This window comes from Poecilia formosa, unplaced genomic scaffold, assembly GCF_000485575.1.
Source record: "Poecilia formosa unplaced genomic scaffold, Poecilia_formosa-5.1.2 Scaffold482, whole genome shotgun sequence".
Classification (NCBI taxonomy): Eukaryota; Metazoa; Chordata; class Actinopteri; order Cyprinodontiformes; family Poeciliidae; genus Poecilia; species Poecilia formosa.
Window position 1 is genome coordinate 64,445 of NW_006800421.1, and position 20,433 is coordinate 84,877.

Here is a 20,433-nt window from a genome sequence, read left to right on the forward strand (position 1 = left end):
CTGGTCCCCTCCACGCCGCACTGATGCAGCAAATCCTGCAAAAAGAAGCTCCAGCCTGGCACTGAGAGCAGAGAAATGTACAAACCTTTCAGAAGGCTGACATTTTTCCTCAAGACATCGGTTTTCATTGATCAAATGTGACGTTTTAGGTTTTTGAGACACTGAAAGTTTGGGATTTATTTACCTATAAGCCATAATCATTAAAAATAATAATAAAAAAAAAGCTTGATCTATTTTACTCTGTGTGTTATGAATCTCTATAAAACAACCATTTCCCTTTCTGAAATGACAGGCAAGAAATATTCCACCTTCTATTCGGCCAGTCATGATGAATTCTGCTGGACAATAAATCGTAAGAGAAGTTATCGCAATAAACGATAATATTGTTTTTGAGACCATTTTCAAGTAATGAAAGGTAAAGGCATAATAATGCAAGAACACATTATCAAAGATCACAGAATGTTAAATTCTAATGAAAACTTACTGGAAAATATTGTAAATATCCCAAATAAAACAGGAACAACAAATTAAATGAATTATGGAGTCTCTGTAAACAAAACTGTCCTTCAAAAAATGAGACCAAAACACCAGACTGAAGACTTTTATCATCCAGTTTTTGGTAGAAACAGAGAAAAAAGAAAAACGATAAATCGTGCAAATGAAAATAATCGAGTTCATTTTAATTTATCACGATTCTATGATTTATTGCGACAGGCCTACGCCGTTTTTTACACAACGTTCTACTTTTCAGACATGGACCAGCAGTGAGATGTTGTCACCAGAGCCCCACGAAACCGACTGCGGAGGTCACCTGAACTCGCAAGCCCGCGTGCATTGCCATATAAAGACAAAAGCTTTTTGATTCCTGTTTCTAAAGTGCCACATGTCACTTCCTTCCTCGTAGATTTGAATAGATGAGTCGAGGCCCCTTCAGACCGAGCCGATTCAGAGCGCTGCCTGTCGAGCGGTGAGCAGCAACAGCAGCCGGACGGACGGACAGAAAAAAAGCACCCGCTTCACCTTCCAACCCCCTCGCCTCGTCTCTCAGGTAAGGCGGCGGAGGTTGGATCAGGTTCGCCTCGCATCCGTTTGTGCGTCTGCTCAGGTATCAGGTGAATTTAGAGGAAGTAACTCCTCTGATGAAAAGGCAAATGAAAAGGCAAAGAAGGGGGAAACTAGAGTCTCTGTGACTTTCTGCAATCCTTACCCTGACTTTCTGCACAATTAGTTATTTTTGCTTTAATATTTTTGAAGAAACTGCTCTCATGCACAACAAGATGCACTGGAAAACTGCTCAGCGACTAAATCATATTAAATGATTCAGCAGCTGCTCATGTACAAGTAAGAAGACGAGGGCAGATGGAGGTCTAAGACGAGAGGAAGGAGCAGCTTGAAGCGCTGCAGTTAGCAAGAAAGGAAGTTTGTGGTTAGCCTCGCATCAACTGAAAAAAAAGGAAAAAAAACTGTCTGAGGCAGCGTGGGCCTACAAGAAACCTCGGCATTTTATTTATGACTAAATAAGCCTTCTTTTTTCTTATAAGATGACCTAACCCAGGGATGCGTAAACACGTGTGTGACACGGGTCTGCGAGCTGCTCTGCTGTAATCCATGCAGTTGCTCCTTTAAAAGAACAAAACCAATAATTGAAAAATTATTTAAAAGCACAATCGTCTCAATCGAAGAGGTCGTCCAAACAATGTGGGTGTTATTTTATTGTAATGTTGATCTAAGGGAGTGTTATTAGTCACTTTTTATTCAGTTTCACGGAAAAACGTTTGTGTCTTGAGTCAAATATTCTTGGAGACGAGCACCAACGTCAAAATACATAAATGCCCGATTTGAAGTAACATCTACCTCCTGTGAACATGCAAACTAACTGTATAAATCTAAAATCTGAGCTCCTGCAACCTGTTAGCGTTTTAGCATCAAACTGTTATTAAATATAGAAAATTCAAAACACGGGACATGCCTCCTGAGATAAACTTTAACCTCTTACGTTTCTGACTTCATGAAAAACTGTCTTCAGCAGAAATAGCCAAACAAACTTCTGATTATAACATAACATGCTCATGTTTGGGGTTTTGCATGCAGAGAGAGGAGATGCAGCAGGAATATGTTTTTTAACATAAAGGTGAGAACATAAAAAAACAAAAGGTGTGAATTTCCTGCAGAATGGCAGAGAAGCTCTGCAGAATAACTACGATTCTTAGCAACACAGGAAGGAAGTTTTAAGAAGCAATGTGAGCAGATGCTTTTAAGAGCTGATAGAAATCTGTACAGGCTGCGCTGCATGTAAAAACGGGAGATAAACGGCAGAGAAGCCATAATTGGTAACAAATCTCACACTTTAAATGTCAGGCAGTTGTCTACCGTTTTGGCAACACATTAAAAGTCAGTGAGAAAACGGCAGAAAAACTGGTCAGGTTTGCAGTTCGGCAGAGTCAAGTTTCATTTCTGCTTCCAATCTGCTGTCCGCTGCAAGAAACAACTTCCCCGTTTTCACTGACTCGACGTCTCATTTTATATCATTTACTTTTCTTTTACTTAAACATCTACCTGTGCACAAACTCAGACTGCACCGGAAAGCACGTGACTAAAAAGCAACTGGACTTCACCATATTTGTAATCCTATAATGACTAGTTCTCTTTGTTTTGTCATTTTAGCATCTTGCTAACTCATGTTATACACTATAATGTCTTTTACAGTACAATAAAGTCAACAGCAGCTTCTCTGACAGCGATGTTTTAACAGGATATCGTTTCAACAGATAGAAGCACTTCCTCTTACTGATCTAAAATCAGTTCTGTTTGTGTGAACCATCCAAGCCGTCATCGGTCCAAAGGAAAGCTCAGCAGCTCTCTGGGTTTCAATAAACTGCTGAAGAGAATAAGACCCGGTTCTCTGCCTGAAGCTCGTTGTCTTGACAAACAGGTTTCTGTCCTCAGTGGGCGTTGATAGTCTGAATAAATGAGGCGTTCATGAACACAAACTCCAAACATTTAGGTCAGTCCGGTGACTGTGTGTGTAGCTAGTTTCAGTGCAACAGCAGTTCAGCTACGTCTCTAAAGAACGGCTTAACTGAGAATTAAAATATGAGCAACACCTTCAAGGGTGAAGTAATTTAATATTTCACCGTCTTTTTTTTTTTAATTGTTTCATCATCAAGCTCGTCCTTCACTGCAAAGGAGCAGGAAGTTAAATCACTGACACCTAACGAGCTCGAAGTTGATTCTTTTGTGGTTTAAAATGTCCTGCAAACTGCCAAAAAAGGATCTGCGAACACGCCGACGCGTTCGGGGTGAATCATCACACCCTAAAATAAAATGTCCTTCATGTCATATGATAATCGCTAAAGCAGATGAAATGTCGCTGGGCTGACCTTTTCTGTTTTCTAGAGAAACAAAAATACCTTTATGAACTTTATGAATGGTTTCGTTTGAGTGAGAAATGTGGGTTTATCTGTTCATTGGCAAAATAAATAGGAATTCGTCCTTCGCCACAATAAACAAAATGTTCATTTCCCTGTCTGATCTTTTAGCCACTCTTCTATGGCCTCATGATGGCTTCTTTCTTGAATTAGCTAATAATCGTTAGCCAACTCACAGCTAGTGACTGAATAAAATCCTTACTGAAACTCAGACACATTGATGTAGAAGATGAGTTCAACCAGAAAAAACTAATTAATGTCAGCTATTCCACTTCTCTGCAGCGACATGGTTTTGTTCCAGTGCCTGTTGCAGATCGAAGTTCGCAAACTCAGCATGTGGTGTGTCTTTCTTTCACTGGCCAGGACTGTAATATCTGCATCTTTGACCGGCTGAAAAGACGTCAGCACCATCTGCTGCTGTCAGGATTCAAACTTTCTTTTTGAAAGTCTGAAAGTCTTTTTGCTAACCTCAGGTTTTATTTGATTACAAAATATTAAAAATATATTCAGGTAAAAAATGAAGAAAGAGACAGAAAGACTTCCTGAAGTAGGAATTGTTAGCGTATTATTATTATTATTATTATTATTTGCTACTGATTATTATCTACTGGATAAAACTTTTTGTTTTTGCACTACTCATAGTTTTAATGTCATCAATAAATGCATAACTTATATTTCTTAGCTTGCTTCTTTAGTGTTTAGCTAACATGGCTAATCCCAGTTAACTAATATGACGTAGCATTAGCTGCAACTGACTCTCTGGGTTCATCTGCTTCAGTTTGTGTTACCCTTTGACTTTCTTAAAAACAAAAGGCGTCGTTTCACTGTTTTTGCTTTAAGTTACAGCTAATTTATTTCATATTTACCTTTTAACAGGATTCTAAAAAAAAAATAAAAAATTCTGAGTATCACAAAAAGCAATCCAAGTAGTGTGGGTGCTACTTGCACCATAGTTTAAGAAACACGGCTGTAAAACCCTGCAGTGACCAAGCAAATTATTATTCTGACAGTAAATTGTGAACGTTTTTGCTAAAACCTTTTTAGCAGTAATAGTTATGTGGTTTTTGAGTGCTCTTGTTTCTCACTGAAGACTGAAAGGTTGTGTTATTAAAAAACAAAAAACATCTCAATCCGCCACATAAATGAGGGTTCTTCTAAAGTGACCCGTTTAAGGGAAGATCTCAGTTCGTCTGTCCAGTAGGAACTGGTAGGTTACCATGCAGATCTTGCTGTCTGCACAGCAAGGAGATATAAAGAAGTGGTTGTTTTTCAGACAGGAAGTGCTGCAGCAGGGGGAAGTTTCAGAGTGGCAAAAGTGAGAACTATGAAGGCTTTACATCACATCACTAAATTAGAAGATCTGATCATATTGCTTCTGGCCTGAAAGACACCTCCGCCTTATGGAAACGTTTCGTCTCTTCTTGGGTCAGTTTTAGGGTCCAGTTGCCAACATGGCCGCCACAAAGATCTCTGCCGAGGAGCTGGAGGAACTCAAAGAAGCTTTCGCCAAAATTGGTAAGAGAATCGTCTTTGTTGTCATTTCCTCTTGTGTTTTTAATAGAGGAAGGATGAATGAGGAACTGCTGCTGGTTTTCTCAACAAGGCCCTCTGTATGATTGTTCTAAACTTTAACTGCTTCGGTTTTAAGAACAGATCGAAGATTGTAAAATATACAAAACACCACACTTAAGAGTCCTTCTCGTCTCTCCGTCAGACGTGGACGGCAACGGGTTCATCAGCAAAGATGAGCTCAACGAGTTGTTCAGGGCCGCCAACCTGGCTCTGCCCGGATACAAGGTCCGGGAGATCGTCCAGGAGCTGACCAAAACCAGCGACAGACTCACCTTCGAGGAGTTCACCGAGGTCAGCTGGGTCAACGGAGACGTCGCTTCAGTCGACGAGTGTCCAGTCAGCTCATTTCTCCTGTTCTGTTCCCTTGGTCCAGATGGTGCACGGTCTGAAGAGCAGCGAGGTGGCCAAGACCTTCAGGAAAGCCATCAACAAGAAGGAAGGAATCTGTAACGTGGCAGGAACGTCGGAGCAGTCCGGCACGCAGCACTCATACTCAGGTGAAAACAGCTGAAGGCGGCTTAACTTGAAAATGGAGGTTCACCTTCTGCCTTGAAAATGCAAAATCAACAAGAAAACTGTTTTGCTTTTAACTCAGAATTTGAATACCATCAAGTTAATTGAACAACAAGAGACAATTTGTCTAAACGCTGTTCTTTAAGTTCTGATAGCGCATCAATATTCAATTGTGTTGTTTGTTTTAGTATAATACCGTCATTGAAACCAAACAATTATTCTACAAGATGCAAAATTGTCCTCACCAAGCTGAACAAGCACCAGTTTGTGTTTTCAGTCACACTATCAAGTTAAAATATTTTCAATTAAATTCTTGATTCAGTTTCCATGAACAACATATCTGACTGCATTTTATTAAACATCACATCAAACCATTCAGTTTGAGCAGGACTCAAACAATTTGAGAAAACATTGTCCTCAAACAATGCAAGCGGACGGTTGGTTTAAAATCAATATTTACCTTAAGAAACAGAAGGGCGTGTCGTCGCGTGGCGGGGTTCTTGGAGCGCGTGCCGCTACAGACCTGGACGTGGCACTCGTCATGTCTCCCCCTCTTCCTGTCATATTACTGTCTTTAAAAAAGACAGGTAGTGCAGTTCACCGAGAAAATACGCAAGAGTCGAAGCGTCGCGTGGCGCTAGCGCAGTGCTTAGCGCGGGCTAAATTCCTGGACGTGGGTTATCCTGAATTTAACTTCCGGTCTCGGTTCCTTCGCCGGACGTCAGTTTCCCTCCTTCTCTCTGCCCCCTTCCTGTCGGATTACTGTCAGATACAGGCCACTAATGCCAGAAAAAAATTCAAACAAAAAAAGAGCATCTCACTCAGAGTGCAGCACAAAATACTAAAACCTGCCGCTAAATACCCTAAAAAATAGTTCCCACTCCCATCTCCTCCTTTCATTTAAGTGCTAACTTAAAAACCCTCCCTTGCTTAATACTTAGAGAAATGACAAAATTACCAAAAAGTTAACAAAACTAGCTACTGTAAGTTATCTTTCACAAACTCACACACTGTAAGTTATCTTTCACAAACTCACGATTTATTTGACTTACACAGCAGAAGTTAGTCCACAACAGAATGCTGTTCTAATGTTTTACGGTGTACTCTAGGCACAGGTTCACACAGTGTACACTACAAACTACACCATGTTGTTGGCACAACTAAAAACTATTAATTTTTTCTCCCACTCAATAAAAAAACTCAACTTGGATTTTCAAAGAGGAATGCAAAAGAGGTCGATTTATTTTCAGCGTTTTTACCCATTCTACCAGGTCTGCATCAAATCAGACTCCAACAGATGATCAAATTGATTGAATTTTTTTTTTTAAATTAATGCCTAGTTGAATGTGTGTGAATGTGTTGCTGAGTGTTTTGATACTGTGATGACCTGGGATCTGATGAGGTGTGATTTGTTTGGTCCACAGAGGAGGAGAAGGTGGCCTTTGTGAACTGGATCAACAAAGCTCTGGAGAAGGATCCGGACTGTAAGCACGTTATTCCGATGGATCCCGACAACAACGACCTGTTCACCGCCATGGGAGACGGAATCGTCCTCTGGTAACTTCCATACTTTCAATTGCCTTCACTTCTCTCAGGTTGTTGGGTCAGAAATGGGTTAAAAAGATGCGATCGCAACCGTGTTTATTGGCCTAAATCTGCTCCATCTCTCCTGTTAGCAAAATGATCAACCTGTCCGTCCCAGACACCATCGACGAGAGAACCATCAACAAGAAAAAGCTCACCCCATTCACCGTCCAGGTGAGACACCTACGATTGCAAGTTCTAACATTCCTGCAGGTCGTCTGCATTGCCGCTAAATCTGCTTGTTGCGCGTTTGGGTCTAACAGGAGAATCTGAACCTGGCTCTGAACTCTGCGTCAGCTATCGGTTGCCACGTGGTGAACATCGGGGCTGAGGACCTGAAGGAGGGCAGGCAGCACCTGGTCCTGGGTCTGCTGTGGCAGGTCATCAAGATCGGCCTGTTCGCCGACATCGAGATCAGCAGAAACGAAGGTGGGTGTTCGGATAAAGCCGAGATTTAAACTCATGAAATTTGTGACAGAAAAGCACCCAAACATACTGCAGACTTCTAAGTCTTCAGCATAGGAGACAGGAAAGTCTGAGGTATAATTGTAATGGTTTTACTGGTCTGTGCAGCACTGATCGCTCTGCTGCGGGATGGTGAGAGTCTGGAGGACCTCATGAAGCTTTCCCCAGAGGAGCTGCTGCTGCGTTGGGCCAACTACCACCTGGAGGAAGCCGGCTGTGGAAAGATCAACAACTTCAGCTCCGACATCAAGGTGACAACAAAAACATCTGCTCCAAGCACACATACACACTCGCTAGCAAAAGTGTTTATGAAATTTCTTCCATTTTGTTACCCCACAATCACAACTTCACTGGATTTTAAGTGATAAATTGACACAAAGTAGTGCCTCTACCGTAAGTGGAAGGAAAATTACTCCTGTTCAGTATCAGTTATAAATGGGTCATACAAGCCGTCTGTTAAAAGCTAAATAAGCTAGCTTGAAGTTGTTGTTGAGCCTGGGTTAACTTCTTCAATCGGGTTTATTGCAGGACTCCAAGGCGTACTACAACATCCTGAACCAGGTGGCACCCAAAGGAGACGAGGATGGAGTTCCTCCCATCGCCATCGACGTGTCAGGAATCAGGGTGAGATTTTATCAACCAATCAGAATCGTTTGTTCCGGAGAGAAGTCCCACCTTCCTGACGCCCCAGACTTTCATTCATGTCTCTGCAGGAGAAAGAGGACCTGAAGAGGGCTGAATGCATGCTGGACCAGGCTGACAAGCTTGGCTGCAGGCAGTTCGTCATGCCCGCCGACGTCGTCCGCGGCAACCCCAAGCTCAACTTGGCTTTTGTTGCCAATCTGTTCAATAAGTACCCAGCTCTGAAGAAGCCAGAGAACCAGGACATCGACTGGAGCTCCATCGAAGGTTCGTCTACATCTTCCAAAGACCCGGGTCTCCTCTGTCGTTTCTTACTGTGCAGGTTTGTTTTGGGGGAAGTTTGATCAGTTTTTGCCTGTAGGTGAAACTAGGGAGGAGCGAACCTTCAGGAACTGGATGAACTCTCTTGGTGTCAACCCTCGTGTCAACCATCTCTACGCGTAAGAAAGCTCTGTTAGGCATCCACCTGTAGCCTGCTGATAACCACAGAGACTAATGGACAATGTGTGTGTTTGTGTGTGTGTGTCTTACAGCGACATTGATGATGCCCTCGTCATCTTCCAGCTGTATGAGAAGATCAAAGTACCAGTAGACTGGGACAGAGTCAATAAGCCTCCCTACTCTAAACTGGGCAGCAACATGAAGAAGGTACAACAGGAAACTTCTGACTTGAAGACTTTCTCTCTGTCCTTGGACTTGAACTAACCATCTGCTGTTCTGGTTTCCAGCTGGAGAACTGTAACTATGCAGTGGAACTGGGCAAAAAGGAGGCCAAATTCTCTCTGGTTGGCATCGCGGGTCAGGACCTGAACGCAGGAAACCGAACCCTCACCCTCGCTCTGCTCTGGCAGCTCATGAGGAGGTAACCTCTCATTCCAGGTTTCTTCTAACACGTTCCTTTAGGGAAGATGTTTTCCATCTGAGTGTCCAGATCCATGGGACTTATTGAAGACCAATGCCATATTGAGAAAATCCAACCTAAATATTAATAGCTTGATCTTCCTGAAGTAATTTTAGCTTTTATTGCTATTGCTTGAATATTCCATTACTCTTGGACGTTTCATGGAGATTTCTTTTAGCCTCAGGACACTTATCTTGGTACACGCAAGGTTCATCAAAACAGCACGCTGTATATGAAGTTTATGCCCAGGGCTGTAGGCTTGTCTGCCTTCCACAGGCCATGGGATCCTTATTATAATGGATGGTATGATAAACTCTATGAAACACCAGTAAATTCAGTGGGATTCTGCCAAAAACTGGTTTTACAACAGGATACAATGTGGAAGTCCATGGCAAGATAACTAGGAAAATGCTTCACCAGACAGGAAATCTGCCTTCTTCCAAGGCCAAATCAGTCCTAAAACTTAAAGAGAGGACCCAGGACTAGCTTATCTAGAGAGACCTTAAGAGCGTTGTAGGAGACCCATTGCTGTCCTGTTTTTAAAAAGAAGTGGAACAAACTATTGACAACATTGGTATCAATATTTGTGCCACCTGTGTTTTTGTTGCAACAATGATTTCTAATCCACAGAATGAGGGTTTGGTTTGTGGGATCATCGGTACTGCAAGAAAATATGAATGTACCTGAAAGCTTTTTACACATCTTTAACTAGGGGTGCCATCTTTCCACTGGTTGTTGCGTCACACCTTCATCCGTCTCTTCCTCAGGTACACCCTGAACATCCTGGAGGATCTGGGTGACGGACAGAAGGTTATAGATGACACCATCGTATCCTGGGTCAATGGAACACTCACAGAGGCTGGAAAAGGCACGATCTCAAGCTTCAAGGTAAATCACCCAAACAAGTCATCCTTTAGGTCAGGAATTCTGGGTAATATGATGCTGTAGCATGAAGATCAAGTTTCCTTTTACGTATTATAATAGATGGTGGCGCTGTTCACCACATAAACACTTTAGAGGTTGAACATTTCCATTGAACAACCTCAGATGATGCCTCTGTGTGTGTGCAGGACATGTCTATTAGCAGCAGTATGCCGGTTCTGGATCTGATCGACGCCATCCAGCCCGGATCGATCCGATACGACCTGCTGAAGATCGAAGACCTCACAGAGGAGGAGAAACTCAACAACGCAAAGTATGAACACGAGTTTCGCACTTAAGATATTTGAGCAGATTTAGATCAGGAAACAGCTCCAGAAGACTCAAGAGTCAGGTCTAGATTGGTTCCTGTGTTTCACCTAACCTGAGCTGTAACACTGTGTCATCAGGTACGCCATCTCCATGGCCAGGAAGATCGGCGCCCGGGTGTACGCGCTGCCCGAGGACCTGGTGGAGGTCAAACCTAAGATGGTGATGACGGTGTTCGCCTGCCTGATGGCACGTGGCATGAGGAGAGCCTAAAGAGACCGGACGAAGCCTTTGCCGTTTGCCTGGTGAACCTGAGAGCGAAGGGGAGGAGCAGCACTCATCTTTTCTTCTTTAAGCAAGGAGGTTGTGAAACTTTACAAAACCAGTTTGTTACACCATTTTAAACTCGGACAATATCTTAAAAACATAAAGCACCTGTACAGTACAAACAATTCAACAATAATCCAACCCGTCCCAGTGACTGATCAGCTAATCCCCAACATAAATTAGAGGCTTCATATTAAAACACAGTATTATTTATTTGTGTTTGGGTCCAGTTGATCTGAATTGTCAGCTTTAGATGCCATGTCATGAAGAATTTCTGCTTCCATTTCATCCCACTAAATCTAATTTCTAGTAACAAAGCCATAATGCTCTGTAAATGTGAATGGATTAGCCTTCTGTTCATTCCAAGTCTACAATAAATAAAGAGATTGTTTTTATTATAACGTTGGTGGCGTTTCATTGACTTATCCTGACGTAAAGAACTGAAACCTCACAGGGTTCTGGTCCAACATGGTCCAGGTCATTCCAGGAAAGTTAATTGTTACTATGGTTACGTGTTAATGGACAGAATATTAACCAGATACTGAGAAAAACAAAACGTTTAAAAAGATATGCATGGAGTAAATTCTCACCTAGAAAAAGTTAAGTTTGAGTGAAAGAATGAAAACAATCGAGACAAACTAGCTGGATTAGCTCCGTGTTTGCTAGCTAGCACAGCTGCTACACCACATTCTGCTAATTAACTAAGACAAAAGATTACATCATCTTTACTGTACCTGTTTCTGTCATCTTTTTATTCCTTGAGCACCAGGCAATTTGAGCCGTTTTGTACATTTTTGTAACTTACAAAACTCACCTCACTCAGTAGAGCGAGCAACGGAGCAATGTGTGGTAAACAGGAGCCAACAGCTGAGCAGTGTCATTTTTAACCCTTGTATGTAGAAATGGGGTCCAATCGACCCCACACACGTAAAACCTGTATCATTGCCTCAGTCCTCACACGCACAAGGGTCAAATATAGACTTTAATATTTTTTGCCATTCCGCTAAATTAGTGTAGATTTTTTTTTATATTAGAAAATTATTTTTAGAACCTATTAGTTTTTTTCATGGCGCCCTTTAAGACTCCTGCCAACCTTAGCAAGTGAAGTATAGTGAAGACTGGCGCTAAGGTGATAGTCTTTCAGAAAACCTTTGGAAAACCATTGGGTTACAAAACAGCACCCAATGAAAGAAAGGACTACATCGGGCTTCAGTGTCTCCCTGCTTCACTAAATCTGATTTAAATAATTAAATTCCTTCCTCAGGATGTCATCAAGCTCTGCCGGATCCTGGTTGAAATGTCATCATTTCAATCAAGTGTGCTGAACCTGAAAGATCCAAAGCGTGTCAGATATTGGTCCTCAGTGACACTCATGACTTCCTTCCTCAGTTTACCTGAGAGCTGCACCAACCTGGTGACCAATAATATTTCACTCAGCTACACAAATCCATTTTTAACTTCTCTAACGTAAAAGTTCATGGTTGATATTTTCGTCACATTAAATGGCTGCTTCTTCCTATCCAAGTTAGTGAACTTACAAGTAAACACAGTTGTGTACAAAATATAAAAACTCCCCTCCTCTCCACAGATTAACTCAAACACACCCAGCTTAGATTATGCAGCAGAACTATGATTTGAGTTCTGAAGCGGCCTAGTCAAAGTCTAAACTTAAAACCCAACTATAACTGCTGTTATAACCTTTGACTGTTCACACTTAAATGAAATTAATTAAAGCAATTCTGCAAAGAACTGTCTGCATGTCTCCATGGAAACGATATGATTTCAGCTTTGTGGGAGGAAGTGAAACAAACGATCAGTGTTCCTGAGCCACCAACCTCAATGTGTGACATATTCTGACCAGATTCAATTTAGACTCATCTTCACCTTATTTAGCATTTAGCACATAGGAACTGCAGACATTAAATGAGTCACTAGTTCCTGATTTGACACAAGATCGGCAGCTTTCTCAACTTTTTTATTTTTATTTTTTATAACGTTTAGAATATGAGGCCGCTCTGACATCATTTCAGGAAGCGAGTTCTGAGATAAGTTTAAAGAGTTGGCAATAAAATCAATTCAGGAGACAAAAAGCTGATTTTTTTCCCCTTTTTTTACTTTTGTAGGAAGAGAGAAAACACAGGGAGCGATGGTGAGATGCGAGTCAAAAGACTTCACGTCGGATTAAAAAATATATATATTTACACTATTTACTCTGAGCACAGTGAGGAGCTGCTGATTTCACTGTGGCTGTTTAACAGGAAGCTGCTGTTCTCCCAGGATCTCAAGGTGGCGCTGCGTCTCTGTGCGGCTCTTCATTTGGCCGGTTTGGCTTCGGGGGGGTTCTCCCCGGTGTCCAGGGTCTTCAGGAGGCGGAAGAGGCCGGCGGCCTCACGGATGCGGCTGAACTCGATGCAGAAGGCCTGGACCTCGATGAACAGGTCCTGGACGTTGATGATCTTGTTTCGGATCAGCGACTGGAGGAAGACGCAGACCAATCGGACCAGCCGATTCTGGAACAGACAAACCATAGATGAGGACAAACTGGCACACAGTGACCGAGGCCCTGTCCACCTGTAGCCAAGGCTTTTTTAAAAACTCATCTCTTTGCCACATCACTTTTAAAAATAATTACATCATACATGCATGATTGATTTCAGAAAAAAATTTCATCCAGGTGAACCTGAACAGATCCGTCTGTCAACGTTGTTTTACGGAAAGCCAAAAGGCCTAAAAGTGTCATATGTTTTCCCAGATGTCCATCTACATGAGGACTAGGCCTCAGACGTATTCACACTTTGACAGCATTTCCACTTTATGTCACATTACAACCAAAAATGTCAACATGTTAAAAAGACTCAGCATAATTCTACTGGAGTGCATCAGTCTCCACAACTAAAGCTAACACTCTCCGTTGGGCTACATGCTACTGCTGTGCTTTGACTAGGACAACTGCTAACAGGCATTTTCTACCAGAACATATGATTTATGATGATCAACACACCTGCATGTACTTGTCCTTGATTTGCTCACATGTGGAGATGCAGTTGGAGATGTAGAGGTGGATAAACTCTGGAGGCAGGTCCACGGCTGTGGTCAGTCTGATGGAGGGAGGAGGAAGAACAATCAACCCCAAATAATAAACAACCGTTCCTTACTGCAAAGTGTTGATGTTTTCACACACCAGGAAACAAATCTGTTGAATCAATCATCAAAAGTTCAAAGGGTTTCTACAACTCAAATTTGAGGCTCTTTAAGAAATTATAAGACCATTATGAATGAAACAGCAGAAATGTACACAACAAAAATCACATATTTTAGTGTCAAGCTCTTTTTGTACAGAGTACATGTAGCATCATATGGGTTTGAGTCCAGCCAATTGGTGATAAAGTTACACGCTACCCATGATAGATGAAAAAAGCTAGCTAGTTAGCAAGGGTATGTTAGCAGCTAGTTAGCGGTAGCCTGAAACAAATCAGAGAACGGAATGAAGATTTCTGAGTGCATCTCAAACTTTTGCCTGACGGAAAAATCCTGTCAGAAAGATAAACTACATGGAGTAAGAGATTAAACAGTCCTGCCACGACAACATTTAAGACGTGTGATTAACGTATTCAAGGTCAAATTACATATTTTTAATCCAATTTAAGACATTTTAAGGGCTTAATTTTAGATGCATGAATTGAAGGCTTTTAAAGACTTTTGAAGAATGGACGAACATCATGGAACGGATGTCTCACTAAAGGATTTTTTTAAACTCGTTGCAGATTTCCTTCTTGTGATTTTTCCATAAATCCAGCTCAGCTCAAACAGAAAGTCAGCCTCCAGTCCAGCCCCACCTGTTGACCACCTCCATGGAGTGCAGCGACATGTCCATGTTGACCAGCACTGAGAAGTACTCAGTGATCTGGCTGCTCTGCATCAGCTTCAGCAGCATCTCGATGGCCACCAGCGGGTTGTTCTCCACCAGGTCGGGCAGCTTGGCCGGCGACAGGCCGATGTGGTACACCAGCTTGGGGTCCTTCTCCAGCTCGGCCAGCAGCTGCACACAGGACAAACGGCTGGCCAGGTTAGCGCCCGACTGAAAAGCTGCACTGACAAACCAAGCTGGTGAAGGTCCAGCTGGAAAACTTAAAAATGCCCACGTTTTTGTGGTCAGTGAACACACCATATTGATGATGATGAAAACTCTCATATCAGTAGCCGTGTTTCCATTACAAATGTTCACAAAACTTTTTACATGTTCTGCTAATTAAAAATAAGAAAAAAACTATTTCACAATCGTGGTGTTTCGATTAAATAAGAGATGCAATTAAAATCACATTTTGAATATGTTCACATGATAAATCATTAGAAATCATGTGGCATCATCCTCCTGTCTTCTTTGTTGTTTCCTCCAGTAGTAACATCCAGCTGTTGATCACTGGTTCTATTTTTTTATACCCATTTATCTTTCCAGTGTTTCAGGAACCACAGATCATTCATAAAACTTCTTCAGAAATCTGGACAGTGGATGCTGACATTAACATTGGGGTCGTCTGTGCTAGCCGGTACATTAGCATTGAGATGCTAGTTTAGGCGTGAATAGCTTTGCTGATAGGCAAAACTATTCTTTAGCACAAAAATAATCTTTTCCACATTCCAGCAGTTTGTTTTTTGAAACAGAAATGAATCCCCAGTGGGCCATTAGAAGCAGACTGGTCATCTGTTGTTACTGTTTGCTGATGTCACTTGTGCGACAGATTTACGGATGTACCAGAAACATGACTAGAAAGGTTCTGCCTCTGAACTTTCGTATGTAAAAGAAATAAATTTAATTAATTGCATTAAAACTTTTAACATTTTAAAATCTATCCAATGAATTAATCAAAATAAATGTGTTAAAGTCCTGGCCTTCAAAAAAACCCCCCAAAAAGACAACAAAAAAAACAACAAAAACGGATGCTGTGATACTTTGTGTCTGAGCTAAATGAGTGTGTCCAGCTCACGGTGACCCACCTGGGACTGCTGCTGGGCGGACAGTGGGCTCTTAAAGGCCTTAGACATGATGCGTTTGATCTCCAGGCCTGTGCTGTTCTTCACACACATGGAGCGGTCCCACTGGATGCTATGGTCCGGCTCAGTGGGGTTCAGCCACGCTAGCTCGTCCTCACACACGTGGAGAGGGGGCGGGGGCCGGATGAACTCCGGCCTGAAGTGACCTGAGCCCAGAACGACCCGGTTACCGTTTGTGACCCTGTGCTGTTTACAAAGCAGAACATGGAATAAAAAGTAAACCCTTACTCTCCAGCGGCGGGCGTGGCCCCGTGACCAGAGACTCTATGATCTGATTGGCTACGGAGCTGTCGAATCCTGAGTTGGAGGAGTCTGGGTCCGGGTCATTCAGGATGCTGGGGAAGCTGGCTTTGCTCTGAGTGGGCAGCTCTGACTGACGCTCTGCAACGCAAAGACACACACACTGGATCTCAATTCATGAACTTACCTCTAACACACGGATTCAACTCAACGTTTACGACAAGAAACTAAAAAAGACGTGGCGTCCACTGACCTGCTAAAGCCAGCTGCAGCCCACTGATGTCAATGGACTGGGGCATGTTGGTGATGTCCATGCAGGACACCTGTCTGGGCGTCTTCTTGAACAGATCCCTGGGCGGCGCCAGCATCAGCTGGGACAGGAAGAACTTCTCCGGCTGGGTGATGGGCGGCAGGAAACCTGGACACACAAAACGGACACAAGGCGTTCAGTTAAAGACCTGAATGGACGACAGATAAAACCCAATTCTGACTGTATGAGCCGTGTGAAGAGGAAAGCTGCAAATGAATGCTACAAAATTATGAAAATATAAAATGGGCTTTCAAACACAGAAATGCCATTTTGCGTCTCTCTCACACACACACAAAATAATTCAGAAGAGCACATTTTTTGTCAAGAAGAAAAAAGGTTCCCGAGCACCACCTAGTGTCTATATGTGCACATCCCCAGGTAAAAATTATTAGAAAGAAGGATTAAGATATTAAATTCTTTTCACAAACAGTTTTTCTTCAGTATCCCGTAGAAATAATGCTGTTTGAAAGCATCATTATCTAGATGTTATTTGTGAGACCTTAGTTACAATGCTTTGGATTTATCCTCAAACCGACATAACGGATCAGATTTTTCGCAGTCTCTGAGTTAAAACCATACTATTCTGCGTGAACCACCATGATAGAGTATTAGGACCACAGTAAGAAAAAGTAAAACTTGCGAGAATTATTATTTTTTACATTTATTTTTCCTTTGGGATCACTAAAGTTTAAAGACTTAATAAAGTTTAAAGACTTAATAAAGTCGTAATGTTACGAGAATAAACTCATATTTAGGCCTGTCGCAATAAGCCATAGATCAATTAATTGCATGATAAATTAAAACAAGGTCAATAATCTCCACTTGGATGACTTATTGTTTTTCTCTTTCCCCAAAAAACTGGATGACAAAAGTTTCCAGTTTGCTGCTTTGGTCTCAAAGAACCATTTTGAAGGACAATTTTGTTTACAGAGACTTTAACAATTAATTTTATTTGTCTTTTTATTTATTTACTTTGGACATTTTAAATGTTTTCCAGTTCCAGTGGTAAACGTTCGTTAGAATTTAAGATTTATTGATCTTTGAGAATAGATTATTATTGCATTGCATTATGCCATTCCCATATATAACATGAAAAATAGTCTCAAAACAACAATATTACCGTTTATCACAATTCTGGGTCCAGTAACATTTGTTATCGCGACAGGCCAGTGGAAATTATGCGAGCATAAAGCAGTAAGTAATAAGAGAATGAAGTCATAATTTATCGAGAATAATGTTGGAATATTACCACAATAAAGTTATAATATTATGAGTTTATTCTAGTATTATTTCGACTCTATTAAGGTGTGACTTAATTCTCGTAGCTTAGACTTTATTCTTGTAATTTATTTGTTTCATTTTCTTAGATTCAAAGTCCCTCTTGAGTAAAAATGAATCGCGCCGGGAGTCCTACCTGACAGCACCTTCTCCTGCTGCTCCTCTCCCGGCGCGGGGTTCAGCAGGTGGGCGAACACAGCCGCGAACGGGTTGGCAGCCAGCGGCTCGGTCCTGTACATCTCCCAGAGCAGGTAGAGGGCGGTGAGCCGCTGCGGGGAGCTTGGTAGCAGGTCGGGCTGCTGGAGTAGCATGACCAACACCGAGCCTACCCTGAAGTGCTCTGCCTTCCCGAAGTAATGGTGGAAGTGAGTTGAGAGGTTCTCGAAGGTGTTGGAGCAAGCCTCCTCCGAGATGATGCTCAGCAGGTTGGACAGTTCCTTCGGAGCGAGAGTCATTATGGTGGTCTGCTAACCCGGTTTTGTTCTGCTTTAGCGTTAGCACCTTTTTCAAAAAAGAAAAAAAAAAACAAAAAAACTAAACGACGTATTCCTAAATGAATAAAGATACAATAGTATCTCGGTCGAGAAACGTTAATTCATGTTTGAGTGCGTCCAGAAAACACCATAATAAAAATATTGACTCGGCATTAGCATCCTGAGCTCTGCTAGCAATAGCTTACCATAGTTTACATGGTAATGCTAACTAAAAACAGACAGAGAGGTCAATCAAAAACTTAACATTCCGACCCAAAAAAACCACTATGAACGACTCTGTGACTACAACTTGTATAAAACCAATAATGCCTCACTGAATCGGACATGTGAGTCAAAAAAGCGTCTGTCGGCCTTAAAATTTGGTTCCTGGAGAACCTAGCCGTTTAAATTTGAGATAGGACACTTCCGTCGAGTTGCATCATGGGACATGTAGTTTCATTATAAGGAATTTCACTTTTATTTTCAAATGAAAATTAGGTTGTAAGTACCATTTTCATCAGGCGCATTAGGTGAAGAAATACAAATAGTTATGGTTTATAAAAACTATTCAATTTAAACCACCAATAAGAAGGCGGGAACCCCAGATTCATCTCGCTTTGTTTGGTAATGTCAGTTTACCCAGCGGCCCTTGCGACGCAATTTCCTCTTTTTGCCCTGTCAAAATAAGATCTGTAAAACTAGAAGATGAGTTGACTTAAAGATACTGTCCCGTGGTGTACGTTTTGACACTAACAAATATACATTGATAAAAATTTTTTGTGGAGTTCCACATTAGGACTTTACAAATAAAAAAAATAAAAATTACACATCAGAAGCTTGATTTGTTGTGAGTGCCGCGCGGCTCGGCAAGGGCTTCACCTGAAATGGAAACAGGGATACAGAGATGAAAGTTGTTGCCAAGTTCTTCCTGTGATGCTCGAAACCTGAAAGCTCGCAGCTATTTTCTGGACTGACTGATTCCATAGCCACACACAGTCAGACTGTAGTTATTATACACATCCCTGGCTTCGAAAGCCCAGGCGCCGCTGATCTCACCGGAGCGCTCATGAGCGAGATGAAAAAGAAAATCTGTTCTGTGTTTTTTTTTCATGTACTTGCGAGTGGCAAAAGAAAAAGAAAAAAAAAAGGAAAAGCCACGTTTGCAATGCAGTAGGATTGGATGTTGTGAGTCAGAGGCAGAAGAAAGGCATGCAGCTACAAAACAAACTGATCAGGGTTCAAGAAGTTGCAGTATTTCCTGCGTCCAGGCGTCCAAAGTGGTACTTCCTGGACGCCCAGGAAGTACCACTTTGTTAAAGTACCTTTTATTCTGTTTTGGCGTCTAAATCCAAACCTACAATCAATTATAGTGAACCAGATCAATTTAAAACTCAACTCAACCTTTGGATCCTCAACTTATGGAGTGAAGCTCTATCCAAGCTAACGTGTGCTAACTGACAACACACTGTAAGAAGGTGGTCTAGCAGCTAACTGTTCCCTAAATAACCGAAACTTGAGCAATTTTCTGTAATAGAATAAACATAATATAAGTGTAGTCCTTTGTAGAAGCCATTTGGATAAAAAAAAAGAAAAAAGAAAAGGTGATTATTTACAACAAAATGGCAAATAAATCAGAAAAAGTGACCAAGACCCGTTGCTCTTTAGGTGACAAACTAAACCTGACAAGTTTACTGATACTGAGTGGATCCTGATTGTATCAGCAGAAATAAATAAATAATAGTTTATTTTCTGACAGTAAATGTGTGAGAAAGAGACAAGAAAAGAGGAAGGATGTTAAAACATTTATTAGTAATTTCCTTTTGCTTTCTGTCTTACAAAACAGCAGTGTGCTCAGATTCCGTTTTGAAATCAGAAAGCTTGTCCGGAGAACACGTTGCACTAGGAAGATGCAGGAACACCACGGAAAACACGCAACAAAGAAACCCCCCAAAAAACAAAACAAGGAACAAAGACACGAAGCAAAAATATTTATATTTTTTCATCTCAGTCCAAATTCAGTCTTCTACAAAACGTGAGTGCACATCAAAAATAAAAATAAAATAAAATGAAAAATCTCCTCAAAAATGCTTCAAATCACAAAGAAATTGTGCTTAGTGTTGATACAAAAAATAACATACACAAGCTAAAATATGATTATTGAGATTCTGGGAAACATTTCAAAGATAAAACATGTTACTTTGGAACATCCGATTTGTTGAAGGAGTCTGTAACGTTTCACAGCTAATTTCTCCGTCGGCATTTTCTTTAAAGGGATGCTGCAGGAAAAGCACAGTTGCCAAGATAAGCTCTCCTTCTGACACTGTGATGTCACAATGTGCACAGATTCTCATAGATATCTAAAGTCATATTTTCTAGTTTCGCTTTAAAATGTCTCTTGAAACACTGCACAGGGATATATTGTTTTTAAAAAGGTCCATCTTCACAAGTTTGGTTCTGATC

General features: G+C 41.5%; 2 protein-coding genes across 2 annotated transcripts; one reads left to right on the forward strand and one right to left on the reverse strand.

The window, feature by feature from the left end:
• Positions 1–908: 908 nt before the first annotated feature.
• lcp1 (lymphocyte cytosolic protein 1 (L-plastin)) lies at positions 909–11,021 on the forward strand. The gene is made up of 16 exons (XM_007578516.2): positions 909–1,048; positions 4,859–4,943; positions 5,143–5,291; positions 5,374–5,497; positions 6,938–7,070; positions 7,190–7,271; positions 7,361–7,526; positions 7,671–7,813; positions 8,091–8,186; positions 8,276–8,471; positions 8,566–8,644; positions 8,738–8,852; positions 8,933–9,066; positions 9,873–9,993; positions 10,176–10,300; positions 10,434–11,021. The coding sequence occupies exons 2-16, from the start codon at positions 4,880–4,882 to the stop codon at positions 10,564–10,566; spliced, it is 1,860 nt and encodes a 619-aa protein (XP_007578578.1). The 5' UTR covers positions 909–1,048; positions 4,859–4,879; the 3' UTR covers positions 10,567–11,021.
• Positions 11,022–12,712: 1,691 nt separating this feature from the next.
• cnot11 (CCR4-NOT transcription complex, subunit 11) lies at positions 12,713–18,622 on the reverse strand. Its single transcript, XM_007578517.2, has 7 exons — positions 17,637–18,622; positions 16,166–16,330; positions 15,901–16,053; positions 15,616–15,818; positions 14,457–14,659; positions 13,622–13,718; positions 12,713–13,130 (listed from the first exon to the last, which is right to left on the reverse strand). The coding sequence occupies exons 1-7, from the start codon at positions 17,953–17,955 to the stop codon at positions 12,933–12,935; spliced, it is 1,338 nt and encodes a 445-aa protein (XP_007578579.1). The 5' UTR covers positions 17,956–18,622; the 3' UTR covers positions 12,713–12,932.
• Positions 18,623–20,433: the final 1,811 nt, after the last annotated feature.